Source organism: Hemiscyllium ocellatum, chromosome 43 (genome assembly GCF_020745735.1).
Source record: "Hemiscyllium ocellatum isolate sHemOce1 chromosome 43, sHemOce1.pat.X.cur, whole genome shotgun sequence".
NCBI lineage: Eukaryota > Metazoa > Chordata > Chondrichthyes > Orectolobiformes > Hemiscylliidae > Hemiscyllium > Hemiscyllium ocellatum.
In genome coordinates, this window is record NC_083443.1 from 34981921 (window position 1) to 35008291 (window position 26371).

General features: G+C 42.0%; 1 protein-coding gene across 1 annotated transcript in view; it reads right to left on the bottom strand.

The window, feature by feature from the left end:
• Positions 1–26371, bottom strand: part of LOC132834997 (glutamate receptor ionotropic, delta-1-like) — an 831861-nt gene that overhangs the window by 117544 nt on the left and 687946 nt on the right. Inside the window, exons 6-8 of the mRNA XM_060854217.1 lie at positions 19119–19292; positions 13167–13328; positions 8352–8471 (exon numbers count right to left, since the gene is read on the bottom strand). Coding sequence (XP_060710200.1) covers positions 8352–8471; positions 13167–13328; positions 19119–19292 — 456 coding nt within the window. The remainder of the gene's footprint in view (positions 1–8351; positions 8472–13166; positions 13329–19118; positions 19293–26371) is intronic.

Sequence of the window (26371 nt, forward strand, 5' to 3'; positions counted from 1 at the left end):
TTGCATTCCTTATCACATCTGTAGGTTGACCTAATGGCTTCTTTCAATTCTGGTCTGAAACCATTATCTTTTACTCACACAACTGAGAGCTTATACTTTGTCAGATTGGATTAACCAATGTAGATTTCAAACTAAACATTCCAAATCTAGAAGTTTCCACAAACTGAAATTCTTATACCGAGGTAATTTCAATGTTATGAACAAACTGCTTTTCTAGAAGAGACACGTTTTGCATTTGAATTCAGTCAACATTTCCCCAAACTGAGTTTAGAAGAAACTTGATCATCCGAGCTTCCATTAAGCTAATGGCTTAATTTGATTTCTCTCTCTTCACCGAACACCCCGAATATAAACCGACCTCCAATAACACCCCAGGGGCCCTTCAGTGATTTAAACTCATACAGTCATAGAGTCATAGAGATGTACAGCATGGAAACAGACCCTTCAGTCCAACCCGTTCATGCTGACCAGATATCCCACCTGCCAACACCCGGCCTATATCCCTCTAAACCCTTCCTATTCATATACACAAACCAAATGTCTCTTAAATGTTGTAATTGTACCAGCCTCCACTACTTCCTCTGGCAGCTCATTCCATACACGTACCACCCTCTGAGTGAAAATGTTGCCCCTTAGGTCTCTTTTATATCTTTCCCCTCTCATTCTAAACCTATGCCCTCTAGTTCTGGACTCCCCAACCCCAGGGAAAAGACTTTGTCTATTTATCTTATCCATGACCATCATGATTTTATAAACCTCCGACGCCAGGCTCCAGCGAAAACAGCCCCAGCCTGTTCAGCCTCTCCCTATAGATCAAATCCTCCAAACCTGGCAATATCCATGTAAATCTTTTCTGAACCCTTTCAAGTTTCACAACATCCTTCCTAATCAATGTCCTGTACAGCCACAACATGACCTCCCAACTTCTGTACTCAATACTCTGACCAATAAAGGAAAGCATACCAAACGCCTTGTTCCCTATTCTATCTACCTGCGACTCTACTTTCAAGGAAATATGAACCTGCACTCCAAGGTCTCTTTGTTTAACAACACGACCTAGGTCTGACCATTAAGGGTATAAGTCCTGCTAAGATTTGCTTTTCACATTTATCTGAATTAAACTCCATCTGCCACTCCTCAGCCCATTGGCCCACCTGGTCAAGATCCCATTGTACTCTGAGGTAACCTTCTTCGCTGTCCACTACACCTCCAATTTTGGTGTCATCTGCAAACTTACTAACTGTACCTCTTATGCTCGCATCCAAATCATTTATATAAATGATGAAAATTAGAGAACCCAGCATCGACCCTTGTGGCATTGCACTGATCACAGGCCTCCAGTCTGAACCCTCCACCTTCAAGTTAGCTTTGTATACTAATAGCTAGTTCTCTCATTTGATACACTCTGCTTGAAAAACATGGATCTGAGAAGCCTGAACTAACCCATTATTAAACTCCTCTTCACAAACAGACCAACCCTATATGCCACTAATTTAAAATCCAATTCATATCACACACCACTAATACTATGTGATATCATCAGTGGGTGGAGCAAACTGTGGTATCCAATATTAACTCTTCCAGTGTCAGAACTGTCTAAAAGCATGAGCCTGTCAACAGTACACAGTGTGGGCGAGAAACAGAAACTGGTGAAGAAACTCAGCAGGTCTGCCAGCACCTGTTTAGAGAAAGCAGGGTTAATGTTTCAAGGACAGTGACTCTTCCTCCGGTTCAAGGATGAGCTGTAGGGCCAGGAAATTGGATAAAGGGACGATCTGTTATGGAAGCAATGCTGAGAGAAAGAGAATATAGACTGAAGTTAAATCTAGCATATAAAGTCTGGCCAGCAATCCCAGTGGATTGAAGAAATATTTAATTTGTTTCAAAGACCTTTCTTCCCAAATGTACTTCACAGGTATTAGCTGATTAATGCTGGGCAGACAACAAAATGTCACGATTAAGCATTCAGCCCTATTTCATATCACTAAGCACAGGTTTGAGACTCAAATGATAAGTCTAACTCTGGGATCCAATGCTCTGGATATGATATAGATTCAAGGAACCAGAGCAGATAAAAAATTAGCGATGTCAGTCAGTGATCTGTGTCCTCTCCATCCTCACCATGCCCAACATATTCATTATTATTGAATTCCACGGCAGTTGCTCAGATCCAACATCTGCAATCGTTCACTTTATTTTACTGGCATATTGTTTTCTCATAAACTCCACTGAGCCTTAAACCATCTATTTGATAATTCAATATGTGATTTGACCCAAACCCTATAAGCTCTTTAGTTGAGGGATTTTGTTTCTTTGGCCACTGAACTTGTATAGGTTTAAACCTTTTGTCCCTGTTTGTCAGACTGTTTGTAAATCTATACTTTTATAGGATCCCCACAGTGTGGAAGCAGGCCATTCGGCCCATTGATTCCACATCAACCCTCTAAAGAGCATCCAACATAGATGCACGTTCCCCCCACCTTATCCCTGTAACCCCACATTTCCCATGGCTAACCCAACTAGCTTGCACATCTCTGGACAATATAGGCAATTTAGCATGGCCAATCCACCTGACCTGCAGATCATTTAAAAAGCTAATGGATAGATTTCAATTAAACTTGTCACAAAGATAAGGAATTATGCAAGGAAAAGCTGACTAGTCTCTGGTGAAGATGCAGAGGTAAATCCGAGTCCAGAGACAGTAAGTTCCTGTTAGAGTGAAGGGCAAGGCTAGCATGTTTAGGAAATGCTGGATGACAAGAGAAATTGAGGCTTTGGTTAAGTCAGATATTGACAGCAGATATCGAGTGAATCCTTAGAAGAGTATAGAGGCTGTAAGAGTATACTTAAGAGGGAAATCAGGAGGGCAAAAAGGGGACATGCGATAGCTTTGGCAAATAGGGTTAAGGAGAATCCAAAGAGGTTTTATAAATACATGGAGAACAAAATGGTAAGTAAGTGAGTGTGTGTGTGTGTGTGTGTGTATACGTGTGTGTACGTGTGCGTGTTAATGTGTGAGAGAGAGTGTGTGTATGAGAGAGAATCTGTGTCTGAGTGTGATTGTGGGTACTGTGTGCAAAGACAAATTCACCCCATAGATTTATAATTGTGTGTGTGTATGTGTGAAGCAAGAGAGAGATAGAGAGAGAGAGATAGATAGATAGAGAGAGAGAGAGAGAGAGAGAGAGAGAGAGAGAGAGAAAACGTGTGTATGAGGCAGGGTCTGTGTAAGTGTGAGAGTGAGTGGGGTCACTTGTAGTGTGACATGAGCCCACGATCCCCGTTGAGACCATCCTTATAGTTACCACAAAGTTCCCCTTCTCTCTTTCTCTCACTCTCTCTCTCCCACAGCCTCCGACGCTCCAGGGAAAACAGCCCCAGCCTGTTCAGCCTCTCCCTCTAGCTCAGATCCTCCAACCCTGGCAACATTCTAGTAAATCTTTTCTGAACCCTTTCAAGTTTCACAACATATTTCCAATAGAAGGAGACTAGAATTGTACCCAATATTCCAAAAGAGGTTCAGGGGTGACCTCATAGAGGTTTATAAAATCATGAGGGACATGGATAGGCTAAATAGACAAAGTATTTTCCCTTGGTTGGGGAGTCCAGAAGTAGAGGGCATAGTTTTAGGGTGAGATCGATAAGATATAAAAGAGACCTAAGGGCCAACTTTTTCATGCAGAGGATGGTACGTGTATGGAATGAGCTGCCAGAGGAAGTGGTGGAGGCTGGTATAGTTGCAACATTTAAAAGGCATCTGGATGGGTATATGAAAAGGAAGAGCTTATAGGGATATGGGGCAAGTGAAGGCAAATGAGACCAGACTAATCTGTGATATCTGGTTGGAATGGATAAGTTGAACCAAAGGATCTGTTTCCAAACTGTGCATCTCTATGATTCTAAAAGGATCCCTTAGTATTGGAAAAAAGATTAATGGACTTTTTTAAAAAATGTTGTGGTTTGTTTCATATGAAATGTTGCTGTTGGGAATATTTTTCAGCCACTGTAGTGGAATCTGTCAAAATATGTGCAGAGTTTTCACAGCAGGATGTTGGACGTGGACAGGTCTGGAGCCTTTTTGTGAAATAGAGGCTTGTAATATAAAGATTTCTTATCTTCAGTCTCGCAGTTACCGCCCATCCACCAGATGGTGAAAGCCTCGCTGATGAGCTATGCAATTGAAATAATGTTGAGCTAACACAATGTGGCTGAAATGTACACTTTACTAAGTGCCCTCTTCCCTTGTTGTGGAATGATTAGTTTTAAAATATTTTAACAGAAATCAGCAATTTTACATTCTCACTGCAGATTTTGGGGAATATTTTATAATAAATAATTTGCAATTAATTAATGTCTCCCAGATTTACCAATTTAAAAGTTAAACATTTTTACAACTCATCATCACAAGGCGATTTTAAATAATTGCCTCTTAAATGTGTTTAATGATGTGTTTAATGTGGCATCTCTTTAAATGAATGATAGCATTCAGTTCCTAATTGTTGCCCATACTTAACCTTCATGTAACAATTTTACTTGCACAATTCTTGATTTTTTTTTTGAAGGATGATCGTTGATTCAACTGGACTTCACTAGTGAGAGCAGTTTATATAACCTGAACGTTTTTATCAAGTATTGGGGAACTCGTTCTCGGCTTTCTAACTTTAGTCTCAATCCATTGAACATCTGAAGGAAGCAAGAGCAGGCTTAACTCCCGAATATATGCCTAGAGTGAAGAGAAGGTTAAGGTCATAATTAGGTTCATGAGATTCACCTTTGGCAAATGTCTCAAAGTGTTGATGATGTTCCTACAACCAGAAAGCTGATTGATGCATGTCAATCCAACTGGCTATTGATATTCTCCCAACATTCAGTTTGCTTCATTCATCTAAAGCGCTCCCCTGTTGACATTGTTAGACTGTGTACTTTCCGTAACAAACATCATTTACCAATTGGAAAAAAGTATTAAAACAAAATGTTAATAGTACCAGTTAAGTGCCTTGCCATATTTTACACAAATACACCAAACACGGCCCATAAGTTGAATCACCAGGTGGGGTTTTTTAACCTCTTTGTGACTTCTCCAGCAATTTACTCTGCACTACAGTCCTCCCCTGAGAAACCGAACAATCTGACTTTCAATATCTTTCCAGAATTGTTTCATTCGGTCCATCAGTCATTTCTCACTGAACCTTTCACTCTGGAAATCTTTTCCCTTTCCTTACATTCTGCTCTGTATGTAGAGCAACGATGGAAAATAATAACTGCACAGTGGGAGGTACAGGTTGCTGTGACAATGTGCATTCACAGTTATAGGCACAGGTCTGAGCACACGGATTGGTACAGGCAGAGATGCAGGTACAGGTATAGGTTCAGGTTCAGGTACAGGCCAGAGTTGCATCTTGAACATTTTCTCTGTACAGTCTTCAGATTCTTTGTGAAGTGACCAGTGTAGCCACAAACATAGAGTAAACAAACAAACACCAACAATAATAAGAGGTGACCCAGTCTACTTTCACATCAATAAAGTGAAGGATCTAAACAGACTAAAAGGGCTTAAAGCTACAAATTCCTTGTGACGGATGGTATTTGCTTCAGCATTAAAGTATGGAATACTCTCAATATCAGATTTACCAGGAGGTCCTGCAGATTGGAAGAAAGCTGGTATTGTAACCAGAAAAGAGTAATCAAAGTGAGCCAAGTTATTATTGCCTGTCACTTTAGCACCCCACCCTGCTCCCCTGGCCAATATCTCTGTCTCAGGCTTACTGCAGTGCTCCACAAGTTGGAAGAACAACACATCACCTTTTGCTTGGGGACCTTGCAGCCTTTTGGATTAATATTGAGTTAAACAATTTTAGGGTTTGAGGCACCTTGTCCCAACCCTCACACACCAGATCATGACTTTACATGGTCTGTTATTACACACTACCCATTGTTAGCTACTAATTGTTCCCATTAACAGCTTCCCAGCCAGATCATTATCCACTCCTTTGTCTGTCCAACTGCTCTTCTCTCTCTTTGGGCTCTATCTCCACCTGTTATTTACTCCTTACATCCGCCCCCCAGCTCTATCTTTTGCATAAAAAAAATTTCCTAACTATCATCAGTTCTGAGGAAGGGTCATAGGAGCTGAAGTGTTAACTGATTTTTCTTCACATGTACTGCCAGTCCTGCTGAACTTTTCCAGCAATTTCTGTTTTTATTATTATTATTTCTGGGGCTGTGATGATGATTAATCTAGTATCGAAAGGGAAATCCAGAGGAACTAGCTGAGCAAGTGGCATCTCGAGCAGACCGTGGTTTTGCGGGATGGGACATGAAGCCATTGCGAAAGATCAATATGTGAGGTGTTGAGGTATTGGGGGAAAGGAGGGATGTGTGAGTGAAGGGAGAAACTCTGAACGAGTGCTCAAGGAATCAATGCTCGAACTGTTTCTGATTGGTTATAGACACCTTCCAGCAGCCGGTATGAAAGGAGACCCTCATAAAACAGACCTGTGCCATTGAGACGATGAATGCAATCTTATTAGGCTTCATTGTTAGCCCACCTCCAGAGCAGAGGTTACTGAGGGTTAGAGCTCAGATAAATGACCGTTGTAATATCTGAGGTAAAGGTTCACTGTAAAATATACGATGCACCTACTCAATGAATGATGTTGAAATGGGTAAGAATTAAGTGGAAAGGTCTTCATTAAATGTGACAGGAAGTTGTGGAGTAGCAATCCAGACAGAGAAGGTGTTGTATGATATTGTTAAATCAATGGAGAGTGATGTTGCAATCAGACCCTGGGTACCAGTGGATGGTTTAAAACATTGAGATGTCCAAGTAAAGGTCAGCAGCAATGAAGGATCATATTGAGAAAGAAGACTGGGCATGATGGCTGTTCAGGCATGACAGAAACCAATTGAAGGAGGACCTCCTGGAGATAATGGATAGTACAGAAAAGATCAACTTGTTCCAGTGAAACTATCACATTGCCAACCTGGCAACAGAACAATTGACAACTGATGTGAGAAAAATCTTTCTGGGGAATGGGATAAGTATCTGATTGGGTGTGACAGACAGAGAGTTGGTGCCAGTTAGTGCACTGATGGAGAACAGGTTTTCTCAGCTCACTGGGAATGATTGCTCCTCATCTGCTCTTGATGTTTCACTTACTGATCAGCAGCTTCAAGGAATGGGGGAACGGGATGACTCAACATTCTCTGGGCCAAATGGCCTCCACATCGGTGCCATAATGACTCTGACTCACGAAAGAAACCATCTGGCATAGATGGTAACATCTGGTTAACAAAGAACTGTCAATGATGGAACTCACAACATCTGAAGCCAGAGGTATCTCCCTCTGTTGAATTTTCAATCCCAGCCCTGGGGTCTCGAGCCTTGAGACATTACTTATTAATCTCAATTATTACAATAAATGCCTTCTATCCATTCACCAACCTCCAAAACTGCATTTTTTGCAGACTCCATCAGAAATACAAAAAGCCCCAACCTTGCCTACTCCTTTAATCCTGTTGGCGAATATTCAACTGTTCTTTGATATCACATGAAGTGAAACAAGAAGGCTGCGGATTGTGGTGCTGGAGACTTCAGGAGGAAGTCAAAAGGAATCATCAGCTCAGAGCGTCTGGCTGATGACGGTTACAAGTTCTTCTGCAGTATCTTCTGTAGTGATGTGGTCAGCTGCCTCTTCATTGATTATGGGATTATTTGTGGAGTCCCTTCCTTTGTTTAACTGTCCACCACCATGTCTGGGTGTGACAGAACTGCAGGTAGGAAAATCAAGCCGAAACTCTTCTTCAATCTGGTGCATTGGCCAATGTTGCAACTCAATAAAATCAGCAAGAGTGAACTGTTATCTCATTGTTATCAATGGGAGCTTGCTGTTGTCCAATCGATGGCTCTATTGTAGCAGTGACTACCCTCGGAAATGCGGTTCTGATGCATTTCAGGTCTTTCTAAGGGAGAGTGATACTATATAAATACAAGTGTATATAGTTCTTGGTAGAAGTCCCACCCTCAGGAACATCCCTTTGGTTAATTATCAATCCCTTGATCCACAGATTGTAAAGGGCAGGAAGTCAAAGCCTGGTTTGAAGTGAATGGAAATTCATGTAAAAAAGCATAAATCCATGACAAAGTATTGAGACAACAAATTTTCAAATTGACATTGTCTCAATAAAAGAAAAGCACAAAGTGACATTGCTCTCCAAGGACAGAAATAACAAAGGTTAAACATGCTGACAATGTAGAATCGTGTACACAGCCATTTTACATTTTTATCGAGTTGTACATTTTACTGGTCAGTGTGTGCAATAGCAGAACAGAGAAAGAGATAAATATTTACCCTTCGAATATCTTTTCCAAAGGTTTCACTATAACTGGTGCCAAGGATCTCAAAATTAATGTTGGAGTTTGATGTACCATCTGCAAATCCCATGGGTCCAGTCAGCCCTATAATTTGACCCTAGGGTAGTAAAACAGAGAACAGTTAATCAGCATACGTGTACAGCATCACACAGCTCCTGCTCTTTCAGAATCGATCCTCAACAATAATTAACCCACTAATATTTCTGCATAACACTCTGAAGAGAACTATGACTTCAACAAAATCTTCTATCAGGTAAAAAATGAGGTCTGCAGATGCTGGAGATCACAGTTGAAAATGTGTTGCTGGTTAAAGCACAGCAGGTCAGGCAGCATCCAAGGAATAGGAAATTCGACGTTTCGGGCATAAGCCCTTCATCAGGAATCTTCTATCAGACATGTAATGTGTACTTGATATATACAGTTGCATCGAGATCACATCATTAAACTTAAAACTGTTACAAACAAAACTAACTGTCTTTGAGAAACTCTAATTATTGAATTGTTTAATAATTAATCCCATCATATGGATTTTCAATTATCTTAATCACTCCAAATCACTTTAATATATAAACTATCTGATTTAGATCTTTTTCTGAGGGTAAGGGAGACCAATTAGAAGGTGTAGGTTTAGGGTGAGGGGGGAAAGGTTTAAAAGAGACCTAAGGGGCAATGTTTTCACACAGAGGGTGATGCTGGCATGGGATGAGTTGACAGAGGAAGTGGTGGAGGCTGGTACAATTACAGCATTTAACTGGCACCTGAATGGGTATATGAATAGGAAAAGGTTAGCAGGAACATAAGTCAAATGCTGGCAAATAGGACTAGATTGATTTAGTTACCTAGTCAGCATGGATGAGTTGGACCGAAGGGTCTGCTGTACAGCTCTATGACTCTAGTCACATTCACTATTTAGGTTTACAGAGATGAGGGCAAGGCAAGAGGATAGGTGTTAGTTTGGTCTATTGCAGAACCAGCACAGAGTAGATTCATCAGACAGTCTTCTTTGTAAAGTTTTTTGAAGGTTTCATGTAAAATTTGTTTCTGCCTTGTTGAAAAAGAATTCAAATAGATCCATTCACTTCCCAATTACTCCCAAAATGTAAACTTATCTTGGATGAAACAGCTTCCCTTCCTATCAATGTCCACGATTCACAACCTAATGAATGCTGGCCATCATTTATCTGTGATTAACTCCTACAATGGATTATCAGATCATTCATTTACTGTTTTGGGAAGTTGCTGTGTACAGATTAATTGCTTTGTCCCAAATGTATCATTAATTTCTACATTTCAAATGTTCCACAGGCTGTAAAGCATTATAGGACATGCTGCAGAAATGAAACAAAAACAGAAATTGCTGGAAAAGCTCAGCAGGTCTGGCAGCGTCTGTACAAAGAGAGATCAGAGTTAACGTTTCAGATCCAGTGACCCTTCCTCAGAGCTGTTCTCCACTGGAAACATTCATACTGAATTCTCTCTACAGATGCTGCCAGACCTGCTGACCTTTTCCAGCAATTTCTGCTTTTGTCTCTGATTTGCAATTCCTTCGGATTTCTGCAGAAATGTAAGTTTGTTCTTCTATTTACAACACCAGCTTCCTTTTTATTTTAATTCTCTAAATTCAAATTGGTACGGGTTGTTTTCTATGCTTACAGAGAACCTGATACTGAATAGATTTGTTCAGATGGCTTGAAATGTGGCTAATTGGGAAGTCTTGGTATAAACAAGGATTATCTAATTATTGCTATGATTATCTGAAATGACTGAAATTCTTGGAACACTGAGCACTCAACTGGATACCTTTCTTTTGCAATCAAGTAAACTGCCGGAGTTTTGCAAAGGTAGTTTTGCTTTCACAGAGCCAGTTACTGGCCAAGTAACGCTCCCAGGACATGGCTGGTTGTTTTGTATGGATATATGGATTCCATATAAGAGATACAAAATCACACTGGATTCTTGCTCAGAGAGTGAATCAGCTGCTGTTGGAGTCACTGCTCTTTGTAGATTGGGAAACACTTTTACTTCTTATGTTCCTTTCCACGACACAGAATGTAAAATGAGTGGAAATGCTTGGATCCTGCAAATTGATTCTCACAAACAGTTGGTGAAATCTGAGTTAGTCATGGGTTGAAGCAGCACTTGGAACTGATTGGCAAACTAATTACATAATTATCAGGACACATTGCTAATAACAACAGCAACGTGCCTGAAGATGCATGGCACTGTTACCGAACCATCTGTGATCACACATAAAATCTGTCATTTATAGTCTAATACAGTTTCCAAACGCTGTTGTATTTGTTAAAGAGAGCAACCATCAAGCAACATAAACTGACGTGACTTTATTGGGCAGAAGTCCCTCCTCACACATTTCCATTAGCCCACATATACAAAGCCAGTTCTCAGAGGTACACTGATCGGTTGCTCTGTCTCCACCTGGAAATATGCTCAGGAATTCTGAGCTTACTGTCTGATTGCCCTCTGTCCCACACTAAATGCCAACTAGATGGGCTATGATTAGGAGCAGATCTGATCTTTGCTTTACATGCTGTACTCCTACACATAGACCAATAATACCATTTTATTTACTTACCTTTCAACTCCAGCAAGCTGTACTAAGCCGTTATATAAAGACAAAGAATTAACCTAAGCGGGGAATCAGTGAAAAATACTAATTGCTTGATATATTAAATGCTCATTAGTATCAAGTGGAAGTTAGCAATGTGATCAAACTAGTCAAACAGTCCAGTCTATTAACACCATTTATGAAACAAAAGGGGCATTGGTTGGAATTTCCGATTCTATTGAAGGGTAAATTCTGTAATAGGATAGAAACAGGTTAAATGAAGAAACTAAAATGAAATAAGAGGTTGGTGGAAGTAAGTTATTTCAAAAACTCAGCAAAGAGGGATGTGGATAAAGACTTAATCCATTGATGGGTGGATCAGTGTCAATCTGCAGAGGTGAATGTTAATGGGTCAGCTTCGTATTTGCCTGTCTTTCTGAATTCTTAATGACAAACAATGTCCTGCTTGCTGCGCCCTCCTTTTAACACAAGGAAACATGATACCTTGATAGTGAGTTATGAGAAGATTTGATGATGTTACCTAGTATGGTGACGAAACGTCTGAAAACAAACCTTCCAGCTCAGCGAGCAAACTTATATGCATAATACCTTGATTTCATAAACACAAGAATATTAAAGCATGGGAGAGCAGCAGTTTCTTCTGACTAATAAAGAGTCCTCAATGTAAAGCAATTGATGGTTTTAAGGCCATGGAGGAAGATGGCAAAGTCCCCAATAAACTGAGGATTGAGGTGCAAACTTCAAATCCCATAAGACCCATTCCACAAAATGAGGAAGTGAGCAGGTAGCCAATGTGAAGGGAGTGAGGGAGATGGTGGTGTGAAGTAACCGTGAGGTTCAACGAGGACTGTTTGGAACTGGAAAGATGAATCTGAGAAACACATGAGAAAAAAATGGTAAACAGACCATGGAGAAGGAGAGTGAGGAGACAATTGAGAAATTGAGAAATTCAATTCAATTCAAAGGGTAGGGATAAGACTGAGGAAGGGAGGAATGAGGAAGAGAGGATTGAGGAAGAGAGGATTGAGGAAATGGGTGAGGAGGGAATTGAGGAAGGAAGTGAGGAGAAAATTGAGGAAGAGGGTGAGAGAACTGAACCCAACCCATACAAGAAAGAAATGGTATAGGCTTTGCACACTTTAATGAACAATTATAATGTCTTTCTAAGACTTGACTAGTGTAAGTGCCACAAAATGCAGAACCCCCCTCACACATGGCACAGACTCTCTGAGACATCACATTGCAGTCACAGCCTGACCAACCAGACTATTCCAACAGATGCACAATTTTGTCTCCATAGCAACAGTGTGGATATAAATCAGCTGGTTATGAAATTTCCGGGAATTTTTATGCGACCTCAAATCGTACAAACGCAGACTTAGCAACTGCAACCAATCGCAAGCTAGTCCCACGTACTGAGAACAATGCAGCTTTACACCCAGGCACACTACGTGGTCACTGTGTTAACATCCACAAAGTAATCTCCATGAAGAAAGGAAACAGAATCCCAGCAAAGTGGCAGCACATGAATTGTTGGATCTTCAAGGATACTGACCGCCATCCACAGCAGACTCACTCAGGCTCTCACCCTCCAGCTGGATCCAGCACCTGGTGATGGTTAAAATCTGCCCCCTCGACAACTCTCAGAGCATTGCCCAGAATGACTGCTCACCCTGGGCTCCTGGGCACAAAACGCAAGCTGCTCCCATCAGTAACTCGAGTCAGAGAGTGCACCTGGACACTGGTTGAAGGATCACCCTGCTCCTCAATCATTTCATTGGCAGCTCAGAGGAATGGGGGTTTTCGGCACAGATCAGCCAATCAGAGCCTGAGAGGGGACTAAGTCAATCAGAGGAAAGTGACTATAAAGTAATGAGGTGAGAGTCACTTCAAACTGGCCAAGAACAAACTATATCATTACTAGGGATGGAATCAATCTATGTCAGCTTAACTTTCTGTCTGTGATAGCTGTAACTACTGTTTACAGCTTCCTTTCCCCATCACCCCCAGTGTTATGAGAGGTTTTGAATTTTCTGTTCCGAATCTGCAACAACCCACAAGTGGGCACAGGCTCCTCCTGGGCCCCCAGGGTCACTCAGGACACCCAGTGGCTTCCCCTGTGGTCTCTTTGCTCCTCCTTGTGTTCCTCACATAATGCACTCTCATGGTTTTGGGCCTGACTTTGAGGCATTTGAAGTTTCTTACATTTTGAATGGTATCCAGCATGGATTTCCCTCCGTTCCAGGGTTTGGTTGATTTCCGCATGCAGTTCAGGCTCGCCATGCTGTGCCACTTCCTGTCCTCCAGCTTCCTGTGGAAGGCTCCAGCCAGTAACAAGACACTGTCATAAAGATAGAGGTTGGATGTCTGTGGAACACAGAGAGAACATTGTTAATGTCACTGAGAGGATTGTTACTATTACTGAAAATGTTGTAACTGTTACTGAGAATATTGTTACTGTTACTGAGAGGATTGTTACTGTTACTGAGAATGTTGTAACTATTACTGAGAATATTGTTACTGTTACTGAGAATATTGTAACTGTTACTGAGAGGATTGTTACTGTTACTGAGAATATTGTAACTGTTACTGAGAGGATTGTTACTGATACTGAGAATATTGTTACTGTTACTGAGAGGATTGTTACTGTTACTGAGAATATCGTAACTGTTACTGAGAGGATTGTTATTGATACTGAGAATATTGTTATTGTTACTGAGAACATTGTAACTGTTACTAAGAATATTGTTACTGTTGCTGAGAACATTGTTACTGTTACTGAGAATATTGTCACTGTTACTGAGAAGATTATAAGTGTTATTGAGAGGATTATTACTGTTACTGAGAATATTGTAACTGTTACTGAGGGGGTTGTTACTGTTACTGAGAATATCGTAACTGTTACTGAGAATATTGTAAGTGTTACTGAGAGGATTGTTATTGTTGCTGAGAGGATTGTTAGTTACTGAGAATATTGTTATTGTTACTGAGAAGATTGTTACTGTTACTGAGAATATTGTTACTGTCACTGAGAATATAGTAACTGTTACTGAGAATATTGTTATTGTTACTGAGACAATTGTTACTGTTACTGAGAATATTGTAACTGTTACTGATAATATTGTTACTGTTATTGAGAAGATTATTACTGTTACTGAGAATATTGTTACTGTTGCTGAGAATATTGTTACTGTTACTGAGAGGATTGTTATTGTTGCTGAGAGGATTATTAGTTACTGAGAATATTGTTATTGTTACTGAGAGGATTGTTACTGTTACTGAGAATATTGTTACTGTTATTGAGAAGATTATTTCTGTTACTGAGAATATTGTTATTCATACTGAGAGGATTGTTACTGTTACTGAGAATATTGTTACTGTTATTGAGAAGGTTATTTCTGTTACTGAGAATATTGTTACTGTTACTGAGAGGGTTGTTATTGTTACTGAGAATATTGTTACTGTTGCTAAGAATATTGTTACTGTTGCTGAGAGGGTTGTTACTGTTACTGAGAATATTGTTATTGTTACTGAGAGGATTGTAACTGTTACTGAGAATATTGTTACTGTTATTGAGAGGATTATTATTTTTACTGGGAATATTGTAACTGTTACTGAGAATATTGTTACTGTTACTGAGAACATTGTAACTGTTACTGAGAATATTGCAACTGTTACTGAGAATATTATTAATTTTACTGAGAGGATTGTAAATGTTACTGAGAGGATCGTTACTGTTACTGAGAATATTGTTACTGTTACTGAGAGGGTTGTTACTATTACTGAGAATATTGTAACTATTACTGAAAATATTGTTACTGTTACTGAGAGAATTGTTACTGTTACTGAAAATATTGTTACTGTTACTGAGAGGATTGTTACTGTTACTGAGAATATTGCAACTGTTACTGAGAATATTATTAATTTTACTGAGAGGATTGTAAATGTTACTGAGAGGATCGTTACTGTTACTGAGAATAATGTTATTGTTACTGAGAGGATTGTTACTGTTACTGAGAACATTGTAACTGTTACTGAGAATATTGTTACTGTTACTGAGAGAATTGTTACTGTTACTGAAAATATTGTTACTGTTACTGAGAGGATTGTTATTGTTACTGAGAATAGTGCCGCACAAGTGCCTTGACACTTAATGGCATCACCATCACTAAACTTAGGACAGCAAAGGAGGGTTACCATTGACTGAAAATAGAAGGGGACCAGCCATTTCAACACGGTGTCAGCAAGAGCAGCTCCAAGGTTGGCAATCCTGCAGTAACTCTCCCCCTGGTTATTTTAGTGTCTACAGGAAGTGGGCAGTGCTGGCTGGGCCACTGCAATCCACCTGGTGTCAGTAGACCCACAATGCCCTTAGGGAGAGTTCCAGGAAAAACTCCCTAAAGGCACAAGTCAGGAGTGTGATGGAATACTCCCCACTTGCCTGGATGGAAGCAACACTAAAAATGTTCAAGAAGCCTGGCACAATACAGAACAAAGTAGCTCGATTGATCAGCACCACATCCATAAGCATCCACTCTCTCCACCACCGACACTCAGTAGCAGCAGTATGTACTAACTACAAGATGCACTGCAGAGAATCATCAAAGATCCTTAGACACAATCTTCCAAACCTACAAGCACTTCTATTTTGATGGACAAGGACAGCAGATGCATGGGAATGCCATCCCATGCACATTCCCCTCCTAGCCCCTTAACGTCCTGACTTGGAAATATCTCACCATTCCTTCACTGTCACTGGTTCAAAATTCTGGAGTTTCCTCCCTAAGGGCATTGTGGGTCAACCCAGAGCAGGTGGACTGCAGCGGTTCAAGAAGGCAGCACACCCCCACCCGCTCAAGGGGCAACTAGGGATGGGCAATAAATGCTGGACAGCCAGTTACATTCGTCTAAGATTAGCATGAAATTCTCAATTCTAAAGGCACCCTAAAAGTACTTACTGCACTGGCTCTGATCACAGGGAGCAGCAACATTCATGGAATGTTTTTAGATTGCTCTGAAATGATTTGATTTGTGTTTTTTTTCCCCTGTTCACTCATATTACTCTTCGCCTGAGTTTCCCACAATTACTGAGCCACACACCAGGCCAATATTTTCAGGCAAGCTTTGACTCAGCCAATCACACTCTTCACTGCCTGGGTTACTGCATGATTTCCCTCACACACTCTCCAATCACAGAGCTCATGGCTGACAGCTCAACCAATCGGGACACTGGCTGCATGTGGTGACTGGAACACCAAACACGTGTTAAAGACATGGTGGCCTATCCCAATTGACTTCAATACACTTCCCTCCAGATGTTGGCATGTGCTACAGCTGCACTCATTAAGTGAAAGGTTGGGTTCCAGGATCTAAGACTGAAACAAAACAATCTCCCCTCGGTTAACTCCTCAAACCAGGAAATACAGACTCAGGCATCTGTCTGAGACTAGCCCCCTGCTCTATCTCACTCTGGAAAGGTCTGAAATAGGCAGACATGGGTGCTGCAGATGCTGGAGATCAGAGTCAAGATTAGAGAGGTGCTGGAAAAGCACAGCAGGTCAGGCAGCATCCTCCTCCTGCTCGTGCTCCTCGGATGCTGCATGACCTGCTGTGCTCTTCCAGCACCACTCTAATCTTGACTCAAAGGTCTGAAATAGTTGCGCCCAATAAGCACCATCGACTGCGCGGGAGGTGGTGAGGCCTTGTTGGGAGAGTAAAGAAGGTTCCGGCAGGAGGCAGAGTGAATCCTCCTGGCTGGCTTTGTTTTAACACAGAACCTATTCTTATAACCTTGAAATTTATGGTATAAACTCGATTTTATTTATTTCAATAAGACTCACATGATCAGACCATGAGGTGACTCTGGGACACACTGGTCCACATCAGCCCCTGAAGAACCCACACACTCAGCAGATACATTTGACAGTAAGAACCAATCACACAGGCTTACCCTGAAACAGGGAGCTCCTAGAGATTAGAGAAACTTGGCTGAGACCCCAGAGGAGGCCAGGCCAATGACTGAGGGAAGGTGGCTGCTGGTAGACCTCACTGATGGCACTGTTATCTATCAAACCTTTATTCAGGTGGCCATTCCAGCTCTCCTACTGGCAGCTCATTTAATGGCCACATGTTCCTCAGAAACAAGGAAACGTACTTTCTATCCAATGAGATATCACGGCCAAACATTGTCACCAGTCAGGATTGTATAGGAAGCATTGAAACAGTCAGGAAACCGGGAGGAATCAGAAATGCTGGTGATCATCAGTGTGTCAGAATGCCAGGCACTGTGTACCCCTGAGGACTGACCAATCAGATTAGAGTTGGATCTCCTGCCTCTGAGGGCAAGATATCCAATATCCTAAAAGAAAGCTTTCTGGTGGTGAAGGTGAGATGTGGGAGGTTAGTGTGGGGAATGAGCTGCAGGGAGTGCCAAGAGAGAAAGTCCATTATTTCAAAAAAACCATTCTGTTCACCGGCAAACACCAATCAAGGAACCAGTCTTGTTGACTTAACATAACACTACAAAAGAAATTAGATAGCACCCAAACTGACAACTGGTTCACTAGAAATATTTCAGTGGAAGCATATTTTTTGTCTCTTATCAAAAGATACAGTATTCTAATCTTTAACAAAAGATCCATTTATAATCATGTTATTGCTGACAGTTATGAGCTGTATTTAAATGAGCTGTGAATTGCTGAACTAAGCACTCAGTCTTATTCACTGGAAATTGCCCTGTCAGAACATTTCTCAAAGAGGAACCTTTATTCTAGCTGCAAATCACTTGCAGAGTGTGTCACTTTGCTGTAGCGCTGAGGCTGGATTTTACAATCTATTGACCAGCCAAACAATTAAAGAAAGTGTATGTTCAACAAAGTATTTGTGTGTCACTGTGGATGAGAACATCAAAGGAAGAGTGTGTGAGAGATGGAATGTAGGAGAAAGGGATAGAGAGTATGTGTGAGAGAGAGAAAGAGAGAGAGAGAGAGAGAGAGATCGAGTGTTTGAGAGAGAGACATAGAGTGCGATCATGAGAGAGATGGAGTGTGTGAGAGAAAGAGATGGAGTGTGATAGTGAGAGAGAGAGAAATACAGTGTGATAGAGAGAAAAACATGAAGTGTGATAGTGAGAGAGAGAGACAGGAGAACGGGATAGTGAGAGAAAGAGAGATGGAGTGTAGGAGAAAGAAAGAGAGAGGGACAGATGGAGTGTGGGTGGGAGAGAGATGGAGTGTGGGAGAGAGACAGATGGAGTGTGGGAGAGAATGTGTGGTTGATTCAATTATTTTGTTTGGACTGTGTGTTATTGCTGGGTCAATATATGTAGTCCATCCCAATTTTCATTAAAAAGATGATGATGATCCACCTTTTTGACCAGCTGCAGTTTTCCTGGAATCAAAACTCCATCTTCCTGCAGTTTATATTATGGTCAAATGTGACAAGAGGTACATCTTGAAATGTCTCCCACATCCCCTATAACAGACCGCTCTATCTCCCCTATAACAGACCCCCCTATCTCCCCTATAACAGAGCCTGCCCTCTCCCCTATAACAGACCCCCCCTGTCTCCCCTATAACAGACCCTGCTGTCTCCCCGATAACAGACTCCCCTATCTCCCCTATAACAGACCTCCCCCCCCATCTGCCCTATAATAGAGCCTCTCCTCTCCCCTATAACAGACCCTGCTATCTGCCCTATATAGAACAAAGTTAAAAATCACACAACACCAGGTTATAGTCCAACAGGTTTAATTGGAAGCACACTAGCTTTCGGAGCGACGCTCCTTCATCAGGTGGTTGTGGAGCACACAATTGTAAGATATAGAATTCATAGCAAATGTTCAAACTCCAAATCGTGACTATATAGAATATAGCACCTCTGCACAGTGAACAGATGTATTTTAAAGATGTCACATTCAGGAATGAATTCACAGTGGGTTGCATTGAATAATTCAGTGTATTTTCATGTCCAATCAGATACTAGTTGCACATGGTAACAGAACAGCTCATGGTAAATACTGTTCACAAGAAAAGCAGCCTCTTTACAGACACAAGGAAATGCAAATGTCCACTGCAATTGCGCAGCTGCTTAAATATAAACTACTTTGAATTGTTCAAATAGAGGACCCTGCATAATTTGTTTCTGTAACGTACAAACCTGTAGTGTTTGCAGATAGCCTTCCTGTGGGTCACACAGCAATGAGGAAATGCGATGATTGTTCCTCATACATCTGCGTTGAGGGTCCTTGGAGGTGGGGAAGATTTGCCGGACCACTGTCATCCGCCCGAGTGCACTGTGGACTAACTCCAGAATCTCCGAATCACTGATCTCCTGTTAATTCCAAATTGCACAACTAATTAACTTTGATAGGATCCTTACACAACATATTTGAACATTGTGCGCAGTTGAATATTGTGAGCCCTGTAGCTAAGGAAGGATGTGCTGGCTTTGGAGGGGGTCCACAGGAGGTTTACAAGAATGATTCTGGGCACAACGGGCTTGTTAAATGAGGAGTGGTTGAGGGCTCGGTGAAGTTTAGAAGAGTGAGAGAAGGATCTGATTGAAAATTGCAGAATGCTGGGAAGCCTGGATAGAGTGGATGTAGAGAAGATGTTGCCACTAGGACCGAAGGGCACAGCATCAGAGAATTTCTTCAGCTAGAGGGTGGCGACTCTATGGAACTCATTGCCACAGAGGGCTGTGGAGACCATGTCACTGAGTGTATTGAAGACAGAGATCGATAAGTTCTTGATTAGTAAGAGGATCCAGGATTATGGAGGGAAGGCAGGAGAATAGGGTTGAGAAACATATCAGATGTGATTGAATGGTGGAGCAGACTCGATGGGATGAATGGCCTAATTTTGCTCCTATATCTTATGGTCTTATGGGCTATCCAAAAGAAGGCAATAGTTTTCATACACACGCTGATAACACTCAGTTTTACTTCACCCACTTCTCTTGAAGTTGCTAAATTACTTGTCAGACATCAAGTGTTGGATAAACAGAAATTCCTTCCAACTAAATGCTGGGAAATGTATGTACGTGTTTTTATTCCCAATTCAAAATTCCATTCACTGGCCACTTACTCCATCCTCTGCCTAGCAACTGTCTGAGTGTCATATTTCATCCCGACATGAACTTTGAAAGGTATATCTGTGTCATCACAAACAACACTGATTTCCACCTCTATATAAGACCATCCAACTTTGTAACAATGCATAGAGAGCAAAGAGAGAGTCCATTTGGTTAAAATTCAGAAGCAAGCAGTGTGGATTAGGTTAGATTCCCTACAGTATGGATAAAGGCCTTCACACCAACAGGTCCACACCGACCCTCCGAAGAGTAACCCACCCAGACCCATTCCCCTAAATTTACCCCTGACTAATGCACCTAACACAATGGGCAATTTAGCATGACCAATTCACCTGACCTGCGTGTATTTGGATTGTGGGAGGAAACCCACGCAGACACGGGGAGAATGTGTAAACTCCACGGAGATAGACAGTCACCCTGAGGGTGGAAGTGAACCCAGGTCCCTGGCACAGTGAGGAAGTAGTGCCACCCTGCAGCCTGTAAGATCAGCCTACTGGAGGTCTCCAAGTAATGAGAAAGACAGAGAAGTGGATTTACAGTGACATCACAGAGAACTACTAGAACTATCTTCTTCACCAGAACTAAGGAAAAGGATTCTGACAAAGGATAAGTGGAAGTGGTGAGAATGGAAGCAATGAATAGGTGAAAACTGAAATGAAGATGGTACAGGAAAGGATTTCTTAGCCTATGGCAGGATTAGTGGCGGCAGGGTGACTCAGTGGTTGCCCCATAGCGCCAGGGACCTGGGTTCAATTCCACCTTTGGGCGACTGTCTATTGTCTCCCCGTGCCTGCAGGGGAGCCCTCTGGGTGCTCTGGTTCCCTCTCAGAGTCCAAAGATATACAGGTTAGGTAGATTGGCCGTGCTAAATTGTCCATAGTATCCCAGGATGTGCAAATTTGGTGGATTAGCTGGGAGAAATTCAGGGTTAGAGGAGAAGGGTAGGCTGTACTTTGGAGGGTTGGTGTGGACTTGATGGGCCGAGTGGGCTTCCACACTGGAGGGATGCTATGATATCTGACCTGCTTTTACTGACCTGTAACTCGGCTGCTCTAGGAAGTCGACAGAGTTAAAGGACTGGCCTTTATTCTTCAACCTTCCACTTGCCAGAGAGATGCCAGAGAATTGGAAAGTCACAGATATGGCCCCCATATTCAGAAAAGGAGGAAAGGATTGTCCTCGCAATTAAGATCAGTTTGTACATCACTCACAGTGGGGAAGTTTTGGAATTCTTAATCAGGTGAAAAAAAAACCCAGCAGCAAATGGAGAGATGTGAATTAATTAAGTAGATTTTAAAAAAATACAAATAGTCTAACTGAATATTTCCATAAAAGAAGAGAGAATGTTGGTGGAGGGAATGGGGTAGATGCAGTCCATATGGATTGTAAGAAAGCATTTGATTTGGAAATACATTAAAGGTTGGTTAACAATACAGAACCTTACGGAATAGGAGGGCCAGGGGAATAAGAATTGTTTTAAGAACAGCAAATAGTAACTCACAAAAGATTCTGGATTAGTGGTGCTGGAAGAGCACAGCAGTTCAGGCAGCATCCAAAGTGCAGCGAAATCGATGTTTCGGGCAAAAGCCCCTCACCAGGAATAAAGGCAGAGAGCCTGAAGGGTGGAGAGATAAGATAAAGGAGGGTGGGGGTGGGGAGAAAGTAACATAGAGTACAATAGGTGAGTGGGGGAGGGGATGAAGGTGATAGGTCAGGGTGGAGAGGGTGGAGTGGATAGGTGGCACGACATGGTTGAAGAGTTTCAGGGCAGAGGAAATGACCTGGGAGTTGCAGTGGGAGAGGGACTCCCTGAGATTCTTGTAGAGAGAGGAGGAAAACTTCTTCAAAGCAGGCATCCTTGCAAGAGGATTCACAGTAGGGTTAAAATCAACGAGGTAAAAACAATGTCTGCAGATGCTGGAAACCAGAGTCTCAAAAAATGGCTACTTTTCCACCTGGACAGCCTTTTCCAAGGGTCAGAGGGATGACCATTGCGTTACTCGGTATCAATGGACCTTGGAGTATGGAGCGAAATTTAAAAATTCACCAAGTGATACCCGACTTGAGGGAATGGCAAACAATGGGGATCATTTGAAACCTGGACAAGGAATATAAGGAAAACCTTTATACAAAGTGAGTGGCTCAGGACAGAACGGTGGCTCAATAGTTAGCACTGCTGCCTCACAGCGCCAGGGACCCGGGTTCAATTCCAGCCTCAGCTGACTGTGTGGGGTTTGCACATGCTCCCCATGTCTGTGTGGGTTTCCTCCAGGTGCTCTGGTTTCCTCCCACAGTCCCTTGACGGATTGGGGGGGGGGAAGGCTTGGTCTGGATGGGTTGCATTTCAGAGGGTTGCTGTGAACTCGATGGGCAGAATGGTCTGCTTCCACACTGTAGGGATTCTATGAGTGGAAATTATATCCAACATGGCGCCCACTGGGAAGGGTTTACAGAAATGGAAACAGTCAATGTTTTCAAAAAAGAACTGGAAGGCACTTGAAGGCGAGAAATCGACAGGGGTGTGGGACTGACTGGGTCCTCTGTGGTGAGATGATGGTGCCCTGGTAATGTCACTGAGTCAACAAGCTAATGGGGCCTTGCTTTGGTTTCCCAGCATGGCAGATGATGAAATGGAAATTAAATTAAAATTTCTGCAATTAAAAAGTTAGTCTAATGGAAACCATTGTCGATTAGAGTCATAGAGATGTACAGAACAGAAACAGACCCTTCCGTCCAACTTGTCCATGTCGACCAGATATCCCAATCTAATCTAGTCCACTTGCCAGCACTTGGCCCATATCCCTCTAAGTCCTTCCTATTCATCTCCAAACCTATCATATGTCATTAAAAAACCCAACTGGTTCCTTTCAGGAAGGAAATCTGCTATCCTTGCCCTGTCTGGTCGACATGTGAGTCCAGATCCACAGCAATGTAGTCAAATCCACCTGGGCATTAAATGCCAGCATAGCCATATGGCCCTGAACAACTTCTAAGAAACTGGCCAAATAACGTAAGCTCTCCCCTGTCCAAGTTTGAAAATGCAGTGGCGGGAGCACAAGATGGGCCTCATTTCAGCATTTAATTCCAAAATAACAGCAACTTTCCTGAATGGTTTCAAACATGGACTGTGGCCTGTAACATTCCAGAGTTTAATCATTGGAATAGTTGCAGTGTCGATGTGGTGTCACTCTTAAATATCTCCCATATCCACCGGTCTCTGCGTTGGTCAGAGGGGGACTGGATGTTTGAGACTCAGGACCATATCAGGAATGGGAAGCAAAGAGCTGGCTCATGGACAGAGTGGGCAGTTTACTGTTCTACATCTCAAACTCCAGGATCATCCTGGGAAAGGAGACAGTCAGAGTCTTCACCTTAGGAATTGCTTGTGGATTTGCTTCTTTATTCATCAGAGATACACATGCTGCCTTTTGATGCATAGTTTGAAGGACTCCATGCTACTATCAAATGTTGATGGGTGTTTCAGGAACTAAGTATTATTTGCTTGATGTTTTAACAGGTGGAAATATTACTTTTTTTACACGTGATGAAATTTATTTGTTCACCTGGAGTTTGAGCTTGGCTAAATCCTGCAAATTCTATCACTATTCAAAAAGGAAGCACATTCAGCACTCCAGCTTCCTCCTCAACCACAGCAAGACAACATTCGGTGTCTGATGTCCCGGAGCAGCTCAAACAGCAGGAGGTCACACTTCCCACTGGTGTTAAGTGGCTTGTTTTATACAGCGTTCAGCAGCTCCCACTTTGGAGTTGGAACCTGCTGCTCCATTGAGCCCTGGGAAAATTTAACAACAAATCCATCACTTCAGGAGTTAACTTCTCCTATGTTATTGTTCCTGGTGCTCACAGAACATCCTGGATGAACCAATCTCCCGCTTATCTCACACAAAACCTCTGCTCCACTTCATCTGTGTCTTCACCAATGTCCGTTGCAATCTCCTTTTTCTGTCCCTTACTGTGGTATGTAGGTATCAATGGCAAAGTTGGCATTTATTGCTCATCCCTGAATGGCTAAAGGCATTTCAGAAGGCAGTTAAGAGTCAAGCACATTGCTGTGGGTTTGGAGTCCTGTATAGGCCCGATGAGGACAGCAAATTGCTTTCCCTGAAGGTCATTGGAGAGCCGAATGGGAATCCGCTCACCTGTCATGTGGTCACCATTAAGCTGGCTTGTTTGAATTCCAGATTTCATTCAATCCACATTTCATCATGTGCGATCGTGGCATTTGAACATGTGGTCTCTGAGCATTAGCCAGAGTCACTAGATTGCATGTCCAATGGAAACACCACTTTGTTATCACGTGCCCCACCTTTCCTGCTTGATATCGTGATCCTCATTTCCCACCCTCAGTAGGTGTACTGTACCTGGTTTGTATTCTTTGCTAGCTATACACTCCAACAAGGCTCCTGTTCCAGCCCTGGCTATCTCTGTCTCCTCATTTCCTGCTCTGGGCTTGTTATAAACTACACAATCAGATGCCTCTGATTTTTGAAAGCTCTTCCTAATCCCTCCACCATACTAACCTCAACCCACACAGTCAAAGCTCTTCCACTGAGCACACCTTCACTGTCACTTATTATTTATTAGTCAAAGCCTGAGTGGATATGGGCTTCTTCACATATGCTCCAGTGTATGGGGAGTGGTGCTGAACATTGTGTATTCATCAGGGAGAGGCACCATTTCTGACCATGTGATGCAGGGAAGGTCACTGATGAAGGAGCTGAAGATGATAGGGCCTAGGACACTCTCTCTTGAAGCTGACCTCCAATGACCTGCCTTTGTGTCAGATGTGAGTCCAGCCAATGGAGAGTTTCCCCTCTGATCCCCAGTGATGTAGATTTTGTCAAAGTGATATAACTGAATGACTTGTTTAGATATTTCAGAAAACACTGAAGACTGTATGAGGTTGGTGTGGGACTGGAGTCACAGAAAGGTTAGGGGTAAGGAGAGCAGATCCTAGTTCTGAAAGGTCACTTGGGCTTTGATCCAACAGTTTTTTTAGTGGAGACAGTTCTTCCCATCGAACACTTAACAGGACATTTTGCGAGAATACCATTTCAAGGAAAGAGAACCAACGTTTACGCTGCAAGAGGAGCATGCTGATTGGTTGGCAGTGGACTCTGATTGACAAAGATGTTAGTATGGAGAATGTAAAAAATGAGGTCTGCAGATGCTGGAGATCACAGCTGCAAATGTGTTGCTGGTCAAAGCACAGCAGGCCAGGCAGCATCTCAGGAATAGAATGTACCCATTTATGCTGATTGACAGCTAACAGTCAGAATTTGATAAATTTGAATTTTAAACCAAGTTCATTGACTCTGATTGGTCAGGGCATTGCTCTGAAAAATGAACCAGTGAATTGCTGTCATCTATTTTGTGAAGTTGAAACTGACAGTTTGTCTACATGTTGCTCTGTTTACAACGAACAAGGCTATGCACATAGCTTAGAGTACATATACTGTAAATCCGACTGATAATCCTCAATTAGTTGGCAGCATAATGATTTACAAACATAGGATTATTTAGCAAATGTTGTCCAATTGCAGAATCCAATGTAGGACAGAATCAAAGAGTGTGTTGCTGGAAAAGCATAGCTGGTCAGGCAGCATCCGACGATCAGGAGAATCAACATTTCGAGCATTAACCCTTCGTCAGGAAACCTGATTGACCTGCTGTGCTTTTCCAGTATCACACTCTGCAGCTCTGACCTCCAGCTTCTGCAGTCCTCACTTTTCCCTTCCTAATGTAGGACAGTGTGTTACAAATGCTGCAAGTGTAGGCTGGTTAGGAACATCAGCAACTTGCTTGTTGTGAACACCTGAAGGGTTATGCTGTTTGATACAATCCTCCAGTCTTTAGGATGAAGAATTACACTTTCCAAACAACTAACATTCTTCTCTTATGCAGCATAAATGTGAGTTTCCTCTCTGAATTTGTATTCTTATGAACTGTCCTGATGAGTATTGGTAAGAACCTTCAACAAAATGTGTCTTTTTCAGCAATGCTCAAGTTTTTCCAGTTACTTGAACCTGCCATACAAGATTCAAGTTGCTATTCTCTCGATTATCAATCGAAGTTTCTGGGATAATATTTGGGCAACACAGCATTGTGTACTCTCTACATCCAGGTCTAACTGTTATTAAAAGCAGAAAGGAATACATTCCATTGATTGAAGGATGGGATGCTTCGTCACAAGCCTGGTAAGTATTCAATGAAAAGGCAATAAATGGCAGAAGCAGGACATGTCGAGTGGTTGAGGATGTAGTTTGAACAAAGACACAATGCAGTTGAGCAAATGG